General features: G+C 36.7%; 1 protein-coding gene across 1 annotated transcript in view; it reads right to left on the bottom strand.

Annotated features, from left to right (window-relative positions):
* The window catches only part of LOC145683040 (dehydrogenase/reductase SDR family member 11-like), a 105,344-nt gene that overhangs the window by 76,469 nt on the left and 10,442 nt on the right, over positions 1-18,433 (bottom strand). Inside the window, exon 2 of the mRNA XM_081754398.1 lies at positions 12,457-12,619. Within this exon, the coding sequence (XP_081610524.1) occupies positions 12,457-12,619 (163 nt within the window). The remainder of the gene's footprint in view (positions 1-12,456; positions 12,620-18,433) is intronic.

Here is an 18,433-nt window from a genome sequence, read left to right as displayed (position 1 = left end):
TTGTCTTCTTCACAAAGGTACATTCGCGACCTGGTGTCCTCTCGGGGTTCGTGTAAAAAATTGATTCAAAACCAAAGTTCTCTGCGGCCCAATGTGTGCAGAGTTGGCGTGGGTCAATGAAAACCTGACCCATGACCCACTGACCCACCACCCATCATGACCCACGACCCACTGGCCCATCACCAACCATGACCCACTCTGACCCACAACCCACCATGTCCTACCACTCACTGTGAAACCACGACCCACCATGACTCACCACTCACCGTGACCCACTCTGGCCCACCACCCACCATAAACCACTGTCATCCACTGTGACCTACTCTGACTCGCCAAAATCCATCGTCATTAACTCTGAACACGATCCACGGCCTCTTCTGTACTGACTAAAAAGTTTACACTTGTAACAAAACAAGACTGTGAAATTGTCACTAATCGGAGTTTGAATTTCTAGTCTATCGCTCAAGCAACACTCTGTTACAAATAACGGTGGATCTTACCTTTACGATATAATATGGTAAAGTGTTCGTCAGTGAGGAAATTGAAACAGTCCGAGGTGGGGGGGAGGATTAGTGTGTGCCTAAAATATACTTGTACTAAGAGAGTATTCTTGCAAGTGTTAATTTCTGAACGCATTCCAAAAGAAACTTCTATTCGCAGGAAAATACCGTACCCCTGTACAATATGGAAAAGGTTATGGTTTCTCAGTTCACAGTATTTTTCTCACAAAAGACTTGAAAAATCAGCTTTTCATAGTGAATAAAGGTGCTCGGGTATCCTATGTGAGAGCATCTCCATAAAGTATGCTCATAATTGTAATTTGTGTAATCACTAAAACACTATGTTAAATTTAAGTTACAAATATGCAAAATTGCAATTATTATAAATATTTATTCAAAGTAGTTTATCTAAAGCAAAGAAGAGACTTACTAAAAATTAGGTACAAAGTTGAATAACACAAATAAGCTATTAGTAATACAGGTATACATTTTCCATAACTCGTAATTTTCCACCTTAAAACAAATCTGAAATCGGGTTTATTTCCTGTTGGTAACTTTTTCGTGGTAAATCATCCGCAGCGGAATGATGTCCATCTTTCAGCCAAGAAATAACTAGCTCGTCTACTTTGAGCTTGTCTAGCGGTGGGCCATTAACATTGATGAGCAAGTGAGACGATGTTTGAGCGCTTAGTCTATTTCTAATATCAGTCATCTGTAAATTCATAAGGAGAAATCCCCGTTCGCACTCTGTCGTGGAAATTGATAATACTTCTACCCGATTTCTGCAACTCCTCATCGACAATCTGTTTGTCAGACTTAAGTCTGATAATGATTTTCCTTGGTCAGTTTTGAAATACTCAGCAAGAAGTATCATCTCTGTATCACCATACAACATCTTTTCCATGTCAGTTGCCAACGTCGACTCATGGAGAACAGAAACTTCATCTGCCACGCCTTCGATAGGGAATCTTGTGAATAAATTATCAATTAAAGCCTGATAAACTGATGATTTCTTATTTATTTATTCTTATTTATTTATTTATGATTTCTTATTTCTTATAAATTTATTTTTTGTAATTACACATGAAGGTTTGATGTCATTACTAAGTTACCTCCCCCCCGCAGAAAGCAAACGGGAACGAGGTTCCGGAAGTGCTGAGAGGTGCCTGGGAATTTCCCCCTTCTTCCCCTTCAATTACTTCATTGCTGTTTGTCATGGGCCAAATTACAATGAATTTCAATTAAATTATCATAGTATAATTACTTCCTTGTTGAATTGTCGATACGTTTCAGTGGAAAAAGGGATGAAATTTGAAAGTCCCGAAACAAAGTAGGTAGACCAACATAAAGGAGAAAAAAGTGTAAAATTTTCCATATAATTATGCATACAATCCAAACTTAAAATTTCCGTGTAATTAAGCTTACAGTACAAATTTTATGTCTATCTTTCTCACAACTTTACGAGTTGAATGTCCTGTGCTGTAAGCGCTCCATATAATAAACATAAGCTACAGCAATTATTATACGTAGTAGAAAGCAATGAATATGTGAAGCGAAGCACTGTATTTTTTGTTTCTGAATTTTTTTAAACTAATATCGATCGTTTTTGATAATTTTTACAAACCAACTCACTACCAATTTTCCATATATAGAAAGTCCCCCCTCCCATAAAGGAGAATTTAAAACATGCTAGAACACATTCTGTTTATTTTCAATAAAGAGTTAATACACTGAATTTCAGCTCCGTAAGTTTAATGGCTTGCGAGATACTCATTTTTTTCCGCAAAAATTCGGATCTTCACTACCTCCTTAGGATATGTATTATAATGAAAGCAATATAACATCCCAGTTTGGATTAAGGCCTAACTATATACCAAAAGTCATTTCATTTGACTTTGCAATTTGGCCGTGATGATCAGACACACATACTTACATTCAATTTTTTATATAATAATTTATATATTACAGTGACTCAAAAAAATATTTTTTCCAGTAGTTAGCTCCTCTGAAAGCTCACAGGCCTCGAAAGCCAAGTAGTAGTGTAAGTCCAATTGCTATTATTACAATTGCAAATATCAATATCCAAAAGAGCGTCAGGCACGTAGCCAGGATTTCGTGAAGGGGGGGGGACATGAAATACTGTGGTCATCATACCGGGGGTCGACCATTCTAAACTATTTTACTGGAACATATATTGGTTCGTTTAACCAGGATTTCCTAACGACGAGAGGGGGATGACATGAAAGTCTAAAGGTTCAGGAACTCGATGATCTAAACTACTTTACTATCGACAAATATTGGTTTGTTAGGACAATAGAATGAAGATATGTTGGTAAGTATTTACGTCCTTCCTCTGTTTATTCAAATATAACAATTTTCCTTTCATTATGACCTCAACTATTATAAAAAGTACATATTCACTATTACAAAAAAATACATATTCAATTTGTATACTTGTAATCTATTTTACAATATATGCGTTTCTTTCTCTCTCGAATCAAATGCTAATAGAAATTTCTTTCCACATATTTTTTTTGTTGTTGTTGTTTTTATTATTCTGTCAACTCCTGTCTACTCCAAATGACAGGTTAAAGGAGCAGTAGAAAATTGTTTTTGAAATAACATGTTTGATACTGCAATTATGCGATAACGAAAAATTATGATAAAAAACATCCAGCACTTACACAACGGCATTATGCTTTCCGAAGTTTGAAATTTCCCTGACTAGTAGCAGAAATTCAGAGAATTCCGTAACTTTCCTAGAAATTTCAAATTCCCTGACTCTTCCAGGATTCTCGCTCACCTCGTCACCATGTATTGCAAGTAATACAAATCTCCTCGTAAGAAAGAGTAATCAAAAGCTTCCTGTAGTTTTTTTTTTAATTTTAAAGCTGATCCTTCTTTTCCTCATTTCATTTTGTTTCATCTTTCCCTAATTTTTTCATTTCTGGTCTCGAAGGGGGGGGGGGGGCGGACCCCATTGGCTACGTACCTGAGAGCGTGAAGTTTTTTTTTTTTTTTTTACTTAGATATAGCCTACTCACGTAAGGTAAGTAGAAAGAAACAAATGGAAAAGGGAGGGAAATGAAGATCTTGAAAGTGAAATGCAGACAAATTTACCAGCCTTCAGAAGATACTGTCTACAATGCAGTGAGCAGAGTGAGTCGGTAGGTCAGACTGAGTCGGTGGGTCTCAGTGCGCCATGGTGGGTGGGTGGTTGTAGTGGGTCACGGTGGGTCGTAGTGGGTCATGGTGGGTGGTGGGTCGCAGTGGGTCACGGTGGGCGGTGGGTCATAGTGCGTCACATGCTGTCGACTCACGACCCACTGAGCCACTCAAAACCTTGACCCACTGACCCACTCCATATCTGGTGTATTGTGCTAATTTTAGCTGCCCATACGGATAATTTGCATATTTTTGGGCCTTCATATATCAGGAATTCAATCATACATTACTATAGAATAAAGCTCGGACAGAAAATTGCTTTTAGTTTATTTAGATGAAACCACACATAATTGTGGACATATGCAAACAAATTGGATCAATTTCTGTTTTCTGACGCATATTATTTACCCCGACCGCCATCTTGGGTCTCCCATATTGGATTCAACTTTCGGTTTTTCAAATGGGAATAGGTGCAAGTGATACATTAAATTCATGTACACTGGTGCAGTATACTGGTACATTGGTGCATTATTTTCACGGAAATTCACTGGTGCCGTGAATTTTACGTACCCTGTACCACTTGGAAGATATTGCATGTTAAATTTCACCAGGCACTTCGCGACTAGACATTGCAGAGTAATATCAGTTACGCTTACGTTTTTGATGTTGACAAATCAAAACAATTTCTGACTGGAAAAGTACTGTAGGTATCAATAAACTCTTAACAACATCGCTGTCGTAATCTTATTATATTTCTGTGAATGATTGCTTTACTTCCATGTTGTACAGCCAGCCACAAAAGTAGTCCCCCCCTAAGCGCTCCAATTTCATTACTTGGGGTCCAGGTCATTTGCGGTTGTGAGAACGCCTAGACAGATGCAACCCAACTTACACGTAACTTTTCTCGGTACTGACACCAGTTGGTAGCACTGAGTCAAGTTTTTGTGCAAGTAAAATTGTGAGTAGATGACGCACGAAACATTTCTCCATTCTGAGATCAATTTCTCTGGTTCAGAGTGTGTTGTCCAATGAACATCATATATTAATCTCACTATTGCTGTGTATGTACTGCATTTTTTTCATTATATACTGTATAATCAAAGAAATAAAAACACTGATCACATATGAATCAGAAAATGCTTGAAAGTAGCTGAAAATATCAAATTTAGAACAACTGCTGGAAATAACTTTGTAAATGGTTGCCCTATTGAGAGACCTTCTTCAATTCTCCTCACTCCGACATATTTTTCTTTCTAAGGAAGAGAAGATCTTGCTTATCACACTGAGTATGCATTGAAATTGAAATTGAAAGCGGAACACTTGAAAAAGTTTCAGCCTCGCCGGGATTCGAACCCGGGTCTACCAAACAGAAGTACAATGAGCTAAACACACTCACCTACCCCGCCACTCAACCTTCCATCAAAACTAATAACTAGTTAAAATTGTTTCATGGAAAATATAAACAAGATACTCAAATATATAAAAAAAACAAATATAAACCAAATATAAATAAAAATTTATATAAAAGAATATAAGCAACTTGTGTGAGTGTCTTAATGACTTATTCGAGATTTCCTTGTTTAACTCAAAAACAAGTTATATACACGTTGCTCAATGAAGAAAGTATCACGAAATGTTCTCCAAGTTGAGGTTACGTCATTGGCAGAGGCATAACTTGTGGGGGCAGGGGGCAACTGGCCCCAGAGAAGCTCCCCGCTATTCGATGCAACCCATTTTCAGACAAAATTTTTCTACTCCATATATGTTACGAACATGAAATTAGAAATGAATCATCAAATAGGGTCGCTACATTACATAAACAAAACAGCACACAGAAGGTAAATTGAACAAAAATGAGTCTAGGACCCATCTCAGTAATATTTATTCGTATGACTTTATGATTTATCAATATTGTCCCCTAAATAATTTTGCCATGTATGGAATGGGCCCAGGGAGTAACTAACGGAATCGCAGTCCTTGCCGTGCGGGAGGCCACTCAGGCTCCGGAGGGCCCATAAAGATTAAGAGAAAGTTGGAGAGAGGGGGCTCAATAATTATACGTCAACTTTATCCAGGGGTACAAATAAGCTTATTAATGCTTGCCCCCGAAAAGAGTTAAGTTGATTTTGAGTTTAACGTCTCATTCAGCAGCGAGGCTTTGTGAGACGTGGATCTACTGATTAACGTGGAATCCTAACCAAATGGGCTCCCGTCGGGAATTGAACCCGGGTCTCGAACGCCAAAGCCTCCTCCAGAAAATAATCTAAGTTACGGCGCTGGTTATCAATGCAGGGATGGTCCCTATTTACATTATATTTCGTCTTAATATAACTTCTAATTTCCAAAGAAGAAAAGACTACAGAAATTATTTTCACATTCTTTAAGTTTAATCAACATGTGTAGAAATAGACAGTTTTATGTTTATGTTCCATAACTACTAGTTTAGTTTCTTATATTCATATGAGAAGTTTGTGGCAAATTGAGGCCACATGATCATGAGGCTGCTGATCAAGAGGCGCAATCCACTAGGGGTTCGAATTCCTCTCAAGAGCAAGGTCGGAATTTTAATTGTCCTCAGTATTTCTGTGTTCGTGTTCCTGTAATGTTTGAAATACGCTGGAAGCACATGAGGCGCCAGTGGTGAACAATACTCCGGTTGGGAATTTCTTGAAAAAAATTTGTGAAAGCAAAAAACTCTTATTGCAGCTACGTGGGTTCAAATCCCTTCGTGGTAATTAGTAATTTTTCTGAATGGGAAGATAATGTTTATGTAATTGGTATTGTAATTATGTTATTCGTTTATTATTATTATTATTATTATTATTATTATTATTATTATTATTATTATTATTATTATTATTATTATTATTATTAATACCACAATGGAAAGAAAAAGTAACACGGTCGAAGGTATTCATAGGAACAGAAAAGATATAGAGTATGTCAGATGTTTCTTAGCTTTACACATGAACGCAATAATATTATTACGTTTTTGGATTTACAGATAGTATTATCATTTTATGACAAGAAATGGACAAGAAATAGAGAAAGATTTGTTTCCCCCTTTTAAGTAGGAAGGTGAGGTGACATCTTAAATAGGATCATTCCCGTGATTGTAAATTCGATCACTATTAGCAATTTGTGCACAACTACTAACAATTCCTTGGAAGTTATTTTTGGTCCATACTACAGCAGGAAGAACGTGTTTAACCCTTATGTGTTCATCAATTCTTGTCCAAACACGTTACTTGCCAGACAGTTACGAAGGTTGATACAGATGACATACTTTTGTGTTATTGGCGTTTCACCTGTAAAGGAAGTTGTCTCAATTCTTAGACCTAGAGAAATTGAATATTTTTCACATTACTATACATCAGAAGTATCAGTTTTGTAGATTGTAAAAATTTACTGAATGCCACACCCGGAATCGAGCTCGTGTTTCCAACATTACGAAAGTAACGCTTAAGCCACTACTCTAAGACATCACTGTTTTGGGAGAAGGAAAAAATGAAGGTATAGTGAATTCAGTAATTACACACTTTTACAATTCTAGTGTAATAATGCTGAAACTTTCTGATTTCAGTCATGATAAAATAGCAAAGTATTATGCAGAAAGAATAGTCCAGAGAAGTCAACTTTAAATTGACAACTCATATGTACGGAGGCACTGCCATATGCTCTTGCCTCGGGCCATGATTTTTCACGGTACGACATTGGACATATACTTATATTGATTCGAATCTGGTGTTTCAGGGCATTGGATTATTTTTTAAAGTTTATCAATTTAACGAACCTTTCTCAGTACCTTGTTTCCTATTTTGACGCGTTTTACTGACTTTTACAGTTTTTCCACTAACTCTTTAAGAAGAGAGACAAAAACTCAGAAACATGGAGGACAGTAAAAATCACAAACACTATTTGCGCGTTCTTCCCTTCCCTGAAGTAAAACAATAAAATATGAAGAATATGCAATTTTTGGTCCTACATTTTTCATGTGGTGTCAAATCCAGAGTTGGAGTGGGTGAGTGGGTCGTGGGTCAACGGCATGTGACCCACTGCGACCCATCATCCACCGTGACCTACTGCAACGCACCACCAACCGTGACCCACCACTCACTATGACGCACTCTCACCCACCGAGTCTCTCTGCTCACTGCATTGTAAACAGCATCTTCTGACGCGACAAAACGTCAGAATTACTCCCCAAAATATGTTAAATCGCATACATGTGTGATTTGATTACATTAAGGTGAGTCTAAAAAAGCACCAGAAAAGTACCCCGGAGGAGGCTTCAACCACCAACCTTATGCTTACTGGACGGGTGTTCTTCCGACTTCGCCACGGATGCGATGAAGGAGAGGTCGCTTGTAAAGGGATAAATCGTTGAGATCGTTTTATTTTTTTTCAATCAGAGTGCTCTTTTAACCATATATATGAGACAATACCTGTTTGGGATAATATAAAATGCGTTCGCCATGTAATTTTATAACAAAATGACGCGTGTCTATTTACTTTATTTCATAGTTGTCCCATACTCACTTTCTAATGATCGATGACAGTTGCCATCTAAATTCATACAATTATCGCACTTAAGATTTTTTACTTCATGATATTGAGGTTATTCTTTATCCCCGAAGCTCATTTTACGAAGAATTCGTCAGGAAAAAATAATATATAATAATAACTGCATGCATATGACTGGCGATAGTTCATGTTGGTCCCTTCGCGATTCTCCGCGACGAATCGCAGGAGCGCGGACCAAAACGAAGTCCTCGCTGCGACGCGGTGGTAACTTCAACACCCCGATTCTAGATATCTGTTTCGACTCAATGAAACCCTGCCGGCAGTGGGACACTAGCGGCAATCCTTCTACTCGTCTCTATATTGACGATCGACGTTTACCCGCAAGTGAGCCACTAGGTGTTGGCGACGTTTACAGTATGGAGTAGATCCATTTTCATATAGTTTCGCTGCTGAAAAGGACGTTAAACTCAAAATCAACTCAACTCAATTCAACAAAAAATACAGTGCTTCGCATCATAAATCCATATATGCTTACCCTGCGCTTTATAATAATTGCTAAAAGCTTGTTTATTATATGGAGCGATTAGAGCACAGAGCAATCAACCCATAAAGTTGTGAGGAAAATAGACATAAAATTTGTAATGTAAGCTTCTGTATGTTGGTTTACGTACCTTGATTTGGGCGTTTTAAATTTCATCCGCTTTTCCACTGAGAAGTATCGATAATTCAACAAGGAAATAATTAGATCATGATAATTTAATTGAAATTCATCGTAAGTTTGCCCATGACAAACACTTTACCATTTTATATCGTAAAGCTCATATCCATCATTATTACAACAGAGCAGTGCTTGAGGAATTGGCCGTAGAAATTCAAACTCCGATTACTTAGAATTTGACAACCTGGTCTTATCACAAGTGTAAACTCTTTAGTCGGTAGAAAAGAGGACGTGGATCATATGTCAGAGTTGATGACGATGTGCTTTGGTGGGTCAGTGGTTCATGGTGGGTGGTGCGTGGTGGGTCGGAGTGGATCATGGTGGGTAGTGGGTCAGAGTGGGTCGCGGTCGGTGGTGGGTCGTTTTCATTGACCCGCGCCATCTCAGATCAAATCTGTAAAATCAAACCAAAGAGCAATACTACTACACAAAACGCTCAACATCTTAGCTTTCATGACAAACTATTGCATGATCCGAATAACTCTAGTATATCCACAAACCATCATTTGACATATTTTACCGAAATACGTCATAACTTTTCTGACAACCTGATATTTGAAATGTTGTTGATACGTAAAGCTCATTGATGTCATCGCTTATTCACTTATTCTCTTATGATCATAACAACCTTTAGGGTACTTCCCGTAGATGTAGAAAGGTGAAATATAGTATCAAGGCTTGGTGTAGCTTGCAAGTAAACAATCAAAAGCAACAGGATAATATTTCCCTCCTCCAAACCCCTTAAAGTGGAGTGTGTTGATTATTCAACAAAAAGACTTGAAATCCAATCAGAAAATTCATAAAATATAAAATATGTAGCCAAGTCTCGACTTTGCAATGATAATAATAATAATAATATCAATTACGTAAACAATACCTTCCCATTGTTTGCCACTATGACGGGCCATAACTTGTGGGGGCAGGGAGCCACTGCCCTTCATCCCCAGGGAAGCTTCCCGCTGTTCAAGGGGTTCCCATTTTAAGACAAAATTGTCTTACTCCATATACGATACGAAAATGAAATTATATGTGAAGCATCAAACAGGTTCACTACATTACATAAACAGAACAGCACACTAAAGGTAAGTAAAACAATAATGAGTCGTGAGCCCATTTCAGTAAAAAAAAAAATGTCTACTATTAGGGGCACTAGAAATAATATATATTCGTATATTATTGTCAGATTTGTCAATGTGGTACCCTTAATTAATTTGTCGTGTATGGAACGGGCTCAGAGGTGTAACTAACGACCCCGCAGACCTTGGTGTGCGGGAGATTCCATGAATTTCAGAAATGCTCTGATCTTATTGGCCGATACAGATACTGCATCAAGAGTCATGACCGTTGAAATTAAGGCAAACTGTAGTCGGCCCTCGTGGCCGCGTGTGCTAGAACAACGTTCTAGTAATGAAAATACTTTTTTGCGTAAGTTCAAACCTTGCCCAAGGATTTTTTAAATTTTCGTAACACTTTTTTCATTAAAATAAGCTTGCAGTTTTACCATACGGATCCATAGAAAGGTAATAATAATAATAATAATAATAATAATAATAATAATAATAATAATAATAATAATAATAATAATAATAATAATAATAATAATAATAATAATAAGTAGAAGTAGTAGTGGTAGTAGTAGTAGCATCATTGATAATAATTATATTGTTTATATAGGATACTTGAAGAAAGTACTTGAAACTACACACAGTATTTGGCTCGATTTTCTTAGTTTTGACTCGAATCGAATCGAAACTCGAGTCAAATTCGAGTCAACTTGGAGGAAATTTTTCAAGTTGAGTTCTCGAGTCGAGCTCAAAGATGTCTGTTTTGAGTCGAGTCGAGTTTCAGTGAAAACTCGCTCGTGCCCACCCTTACATTTGTTCTTTACCTTCTAGCTTCCAAAGAAGAAAAGACGATATAAATAATTTTCACATTCTCTGAATTATATCAACATATGTAGAAATAGTGTGTGCTATGGTTATCTAACATAACAACTAGTTTATTTTCTTATCTTTGTCTGTTTTGTTGGGGGCTGTTTCGTTTATGTAATGTAGCGACCCTATTTGATGCGTCATTTCTAATTTCATGTTCCTATCGTATATGGAGTAAAAAAATTTTGTCTGAAAATGGGCCCCCTCGAACGGCGGGGAGCTTCTCTGGGGGGCAGTTGCCCCCTGCCCCCACAAGTTATGGTTCTGTCAATGGCGTAGCCTCAACTTTCGTTTCGTGATATTTTCCTCATTGAGCAACGTCTATATAACTTGTTTTTGAGTTAAACAAGGAAATCTCGAGTAAGTCATTAAGACGCTCACACAAGTTCTTATTTTATACTTTTAGTTTGTTTATATATGTTTTGTTATATTTGAGAATCTTGTTTATATTTTTCCAGGAAACGATTTTAACTAGGTATTAATTTGGACGGATACATAAATGGCGCGGTGGGTGAGTGGTTAACGCATTGAACTTCTATTTGGTGGACCGGGGTTCGAGTCCCGGCCAGGCTAAAGCTTTTTCAAGCTTTCTTGTTTCAATTTCAATGCATATTTAGTGTGATAAGCAAGATCTTCTCTCCTCCAGAAAGAAGAATATGTTGGAATGAGGAGAATTGGAGAAGGTCTCTCAATGGAGGCAATCATTTACGAAGTTATTTCCAGCAGTTGTTTTAAATTTGACATTTTCAGCTACTTTCAAGCATTTTCTGATTCATATGTGATCAGTGTTTTTATTTCTTTGATTATACAGTATATAATGAAAAAATACATTACATACACAACAATAGTGAGAATAACATATGATGTTCATTGGACAACACACTCTGAACCAGAGAAATTGATCTCAGAATGGAGAAATGTTTCGTGCGTCATCTACTCACAATTTTACTTGCATAAAGACTTGACTCAGTGCTACCAACTGGTGTCAGTACCGAGAAAAGTTACGTTGCATCTGTCTAGACGTTCTCACAACCTCAAATGACCTGGACCCCAAGTAATGGAATTAGAGCGTTTAGCGGGGGAGGGAATTACTTTTGTGGCTGACTGTACCTCGTCAGATTCGGCACACAATCGTGCATCACGTAAGGGGTGTATCTCAGCTATGGGGACAAACTTCAGGGGGTGATTCTACAACAAACGAACAAAATTAAAACTCAATATTAACTCACCGGTAATAAGTAGTATAGGGGTTACAGGATTCCGAAACCATCAGAAAGTGAACTTTAGAGGAATATTGTCTCCATATATTCCCATTGCAGAATTGTTGCCAGTCCAATATAAAAGATGATGTGACAATCATGCAATGGCGCCACAGGGGTGCCCATCGTATGGCAAAAAAGACTTCTGGTAACTCGGCTAAGTGGTAAATCGGCAACACCTAAAATATCTTTCCCACCTTGACACTACGTTTTAATATTCCTGCCCTCTAGTACTTTTCTATTAAAACTTAAAATGAACAAGGTACCGTATATCGTCCACATTACCATAGTAGTTAAGATTTGTTTCTATAAAATTCCTTGCATATTCGTTATTTTTATTTGATTGATTTTTTACGTACCTATGAGTGAATCCTTGATATTTATGCATCCTGCGTTATTTATGCAAACATCAACTCCTCCAAACTTCTCTTTCACCCACTGGAAGATGGAAAGTATATCTTCTTCTCTTGATACGTCACATTTCAATGAGAATAACTCACCCTTCAATTCATTCGCAATAGCCTAACATAATAATAATAATAATAATAACAATAATAATAATAATAATAATAATAATAATAATAATAATAATAATAATAATAATAATAATAATAATAATAATAATAATAATAAAGTTATAAAATATGAACAAGCACTAAGAAAAACAATAAGAGACATTATTATCAAGGAAGCTTAAAACAAGCAAATTCCTGCTTCAAATCATAAAAATGAAATGAAATCTTTGAGTTTTACGTCCCACGATTATGTCGGTTAAGCTAAGGGAGACGGTGATTATGAGAAATGAATGAAATGGTGAACGAAGAAAGTGGGAGGAAACGGGAAAACCCCGAGAAAACACAAATTGAAAGATGAATTCATTTTTGTGCAAAACAACAGTGGTATTCACACTTTCTTGAGGCAAACTCAAGATGATTAGAAGGGCACTCAGAGGTAATAAGTATCGAATGGTCTCCTCGATCACCCCACATCGCATAGAACATCTTTAAGCATTAATGATTCATGAATGAGAAGAACGCCGACAAGACCATAAAAAAGATATTCTACAGACGTATGTAATAAAACTCTGGTATCATTTTCATCAACATCCAGCTATATTCTCAAACCTTGTAGCTAGGATACTTATCATTTAGATGATACTACTGAAACCCAAGATGACTACACAAAATACAAGAATTCTTTTATTTCAAAATATTCTTTTGTTCAATGGTGAAGGGCTGAAGATTATTATTTTTATTTCCAATTAATGCCTAAGAGATATTTGAAGCTAAATTAATTTTTATTTTATTCTTTATAAATTCCAACTTTTATATATTATAAAATTCAGATTTTATAAAGTCTGTTGAGAAAATTATTTTCATCTCAACAGACCTTTGAGGCTATTTATATATATTTTAACTAGTCTTTACGAAATTAAATTTTAATTTTAGTTTCTTCCTAATTAGTACCCAAGACGAGTATCCAAATATTTGATGATAGAATTAAATATTTTATTACTTCTTCACAAAATTGGGTCTTATTATCATTACTGATGTATGTGCACGGAAGAAGTATGCGAATTTTTTAAGACGAAAGACGAATATTTTTAGCAATTTTTAAAAGACGAATATTAATTTACATTTCCTATCTCTTCACCGACTACAATCATTACAAATAATAGTAATTCTTAATTTTCCAAGAAAATTCACATTTTCTTCACGAAATCTGTTAGAAAAAAGGCGGAAGTTACTTTAAATGATAAAGTTGGACAAATTTACACTATTACTCTTGCCTAATATCAATCATAAGTTATATGTTGCATAATATATAATCATAAGCTAGAGGTTAAAAGAAAATATACATAATACTTCATGAAAATCGGGTACTTGAAGAAAAGTTATTGTTAACTCATTTTTATGAAATGAAATGAGTTCACCTTTCTCCTCTGATAATTTCAGCTCCAAACAATAGTTGTAAGCCTGTAATTTCAAATAAAACACATTCCGCCTTATGCAGAGTCGTATTGACGTATGACTAGCGTCATACGTAAGGCCTGACTCAAGGTGCAGGAAACATATGTTAGTCGAACTCTTTAGTATGGGATTAATCACACGTCAGAACGACTCTGCATAAGGCCCATTATGTTTAACAATATTCTAAGTTTCACGTAGTATTTCTTGTTATATGGGAACAAAATTTACTCCCTCGTTATTGACAGATTACAAGTTCAAGCAATGAAACAATTTTATTAATTTATAGAAGAGGGTAATTTTCACTTCTTCAAAAATAATATATACCATATTGCATCCTATAATATCTTAACGGAAGTTAACGAGAATATCTTTCGAAATTAGCAGGGTGAAGTAATTATACCTCTATTTCGTGACCGCATTCAACTCCATTTGGCGAGGATGATTGGAAAACCTCAAAGAACATATATGCCATATTGCATTGAAATTGAATAATTTTGCTGAAAGTTATGGAAGAAAATTATTTTAATATATCGGGGAACTTGCCCCTATTATGCACTTACCTTTTACCGATTTCAAGCGCAACCTGTTTGGATAATATAGATGACCTAAAGAAAGATATACTGTTTTGCCAAAATCAAGTAATTTTTAGATAGTTGATACTACACATTTTTGTATTATGTGTGCCAAACTTCCAACATAGAGTAGGATTTGCCCGCTGTTAGCCCCTTACTTTTGATACAGTTCAACTTTAAACAGTAGTATTGTTTTAAAAGACTAGGGAAAGCACAAGTTTAATTTTGATAAAATTTACGCATGTTATTGTGGAACAAGCAAACGAACACACATAGACATTATAGGCTACAGAAATGCTATTGAGTGGAATGGTGGAAGCTCGTTACGCTCGCTCCAACTATAACTAGCAATGTTGTGCATTGTGGAAATGAGCGAAAGTGTTAGTTTTTAAATCGGGCATTTTCATCGCATTATCTTTTATCCATTTCACTATGTTTGATAAAAATGGGAGTTTCTCTTTTTTCTCCCTTTTTTATTAGGGAGTTATAATACAAGGTGATTTTTTAAAAATTCACGGATTTTTTTTTCGTCTAGAATTTCTAGCTTAGGTCCGATTTTCATGCGGTTTGTGGCAAATGACCAAGGAATGATGGGAAATTTGTGGAATTATGTTTACTAGTTAAATTCATCCGGGATAATATCGGCCAGGCATAAAGAAAAACAGCAAATATTCGTCAGTGTACCTTGCAATTGGAATTAAGTGCGGTGCGGTGTGGAGATTTGAATTTTCTTCGTTAGATGGCAACCTTGCCAGGGTCAATAAGAAACTAGGCATTTGCATTAGGAAATGTACTGTACAGTTCTGTGCTACGGTGAGTATGATCAGGACACAGTAAAATTAGTGTAGCTTTTGGAGCAACATGAGTTTATCGTTAAAAGTTTTTGGAGAACGGAATCTGTTGTTGCTACACAAACAGCATTTAGAAACCAATTTATCTCACATTCTGCCCCAGACAAGAACATAATATGGTTGCTAGTGAATAAATTGGAAAAAACAGGATCGCTTCTGAGTGAGACAGGGAAGCATCGGATCCCGCAGGTGGGTGTTGTGGAACATGTCAGTTATTGACTCCTTAGGTCGCCCAAGAAATTTCTCCGTCGCTTGTCGAAAAAAAAACAAAAAAAAAAAAAAAAAAAAACGGCTATAGCCATTCAGCATGTGATTGATGAGTATTACCACTAACATTTAATTTGTATTCTCACTAACATTTAATTTGTATTTTGCAAATTCGCTTAAAAAATCCAAAACCTCATTCCAATTGTAAGGTACACTGTTCAATATTTGCTTTTTTTTCTTAAGGTGTAGTCCATATTATTTCGGATAAATTTAAACCAGTAAAGATAGTCCCATAAATCTCCTGTTCTTCCTTGATCACAAACCGCATGAAAATCGGACTACAGTTAGAAATTCTAGACAAAAATGAAATGCGTGAGTTTTAAAAAAAATCACTCTATATATTAGAGAACATTACTTGTCGTGTACACCTAAAGTGATTGGATTTTAGTTTAACTATGTGAAATGTATATGTAAATATCTGTGTAATGAAGACAATTACTTCATTACTTTAATTTTTTTTCAGTGTCATGCTTCTAATCTTACATCTATTTTGTCCTACCACTCCTGAGTCACAATTTCTAATTTTCCATATATCATTTCCTTTTGAACCAGAAGGCAAGTCTGTAGCTAGAATATTATGATGTATGGGATAATATTGAAGGAAAGGATAGTAACTTGAGTCCACTTTACATTCCTGATTGTTTCTTTTCTTGACTCCTTTGAACATATCTAAATAAGTAGCCGAAAGTTTAAGAGAGACTGAAAGCTGTTGGAGAGGCTCCAGCTCTCTTGGCTACCCGTAGATATGAGCCTATCAGTACGAGGGGTGAGGGGCACACGTTCTAGTGATCCATTTGATCAAGTTAGTTTATGATAAACCATTCCTTTGGGCAGAACACTGAGACACTTCAATTTTACGAACGGATAAAGTTTATTTGTTTAATGTTTTAATTCCACTTAGATTGAGACACGCATTAAAATTATACTTGGGTTTTGAGTCACTTTTACTATTGGTAGGTAGTCTTTCCGATGAGAAGAGACAGAGCTCCTTCGTGGCTAAGCGGTTAGCATATGCGCCTTTGGCGTAGGAGACCCGAGTTCTATTCCCGGCGGAAGCTCATGTGGTTCGGATTTCAAGTTAATCAGTTGATTCTCGTCTCATATAGCCACGCTGCTGAAAGAAATGTTAAAATCAACTCAGCTCATGAGACGAGACTAACTACAAATAAAGTTTTTCTCGACTCGTCTCGCAAGTTTTATAAAGGTCCCGTCTCGTCTTGACTTTAAAAGAATTTTTTGTAGTCTCGTGTCGTTTCAGTTTATAAATATATGTACACTCATGTCCAAAATGTTGTCGCATATCTATAACTGTCTTCTTTTAAGAATATAGTTTGATAATGATTCTTCAGGGTACCTTTATTACTGACACTATGTGTATAATCGGGAAATGTATATTTGTGGTAAATTTCATAGGAAAAGAATTATAAATACGAAAATTAGAATCAATAAAACAAAATGGTGCTAAATGGACAAGAAAATTTTATTTTCGTTTTATTGTTCTTATTTGCTGCTTTTTTGACATGAATTTTGCCACATATATGTCTTTGCCGATTATACACATACTTACATTATAAGAAACACCAAGCGAATTCGTTATCAAATGATATTCCTACGACGACATATTTAGAGACATGCGACAATAATTTTGGACATTAGTGTACATTCACGAACAATAATAAATGGATGCTGAAGCCATTATTTCTTATGGCTCCAACCTCCATTTATTTAGTTCGTGACTGTTAGGGATGCGCACGAATCGAGTCGAGTCGAGATTTAAGCCTGTCTCGTCTCGAGAAAATGTTGTCTCGACTACGTCTCGAGATTCGAGTCGAGACAAAATATACGAGTTAAAATATACGCACACATCAGCTAGGCCATTATGATTACCTAGCTAATTGTCAGTATGTCGTCGACCTTTGGCACGGATAACAACGGCGAGGCGTCTTGGTATGCATGCAATGATCCTTGGTAGGTCGCTGGAGAGAGTTGACACCACATATGCACACACAGGTCACCTTTCCCGTAAATTTCGGGGAGGGGGCGATGCGCCCTGACGTTTCGTTCAATTACATCCCAGATGTGTTCGATTGGGTTCAGATCCGGCGAGTTGGGGGACCAGCATATCACTTGGAACTCGCTCCTGCATTCCTCGAACCACTCCATCACACTTCTGGCCTTGTGGCATGGTGCATTATCTTGTCGAAAAACGCCACTACCGTTAGGAAACATGGTCGTCATGAAGGGGTGTACGTATTCTGCAAGCAGTGTGCGATACGTCTCGGCCGTTATTGTGCCTTGCTCGAGCTCCACTGGACACATGGATGCTTACGTGAATGTTCCCCAGATACTAATTAAGCCGCAGCCAGGTTGTCTCCGTCCCGCAGTACAGATGTCAAGGAGCTGTTCCGTTGGAATACGAGGGATTCGCACACTCCCATCGTCATGATGAAGAAGGTATTGCGATTCATCAGACAGTGCAACGCTCTGTCACAGTGCCAAGGTCCAGTGGCGATGGTCAGGTGTTCATTTCAGTCTTAGTTGCCGATGTCATGGTGTTAACATTCGAACATGAATGGGTCGTCGGCTGCAGAGACCCATTGTTACGAGTGTTGGGTGCACTGTGTGTTCAGATTAGTATTGTGAAGGCCTGGGAGAAAACGGAAATTTTGGATTTAA

This window comes from Thermobia domestica, chromosome 4 (assembly GCF_964235325.1).
Source record: "Thermobia domestica chromosome 4, izTheDome1.hap1.1, whole genome shotgun sequence".
Lineage (NCBI taxonomy): Eukaryota > Metazoa > Arthropoda > Insecta > Zygentoma > Lepismatidae > Thermobia > Thermobia domestica.
The sequence above is the reverse complement of the archived record's forward strand: the minus strand, read 5'-3'. Positions and strand labels throughout refer to the sequence as shown.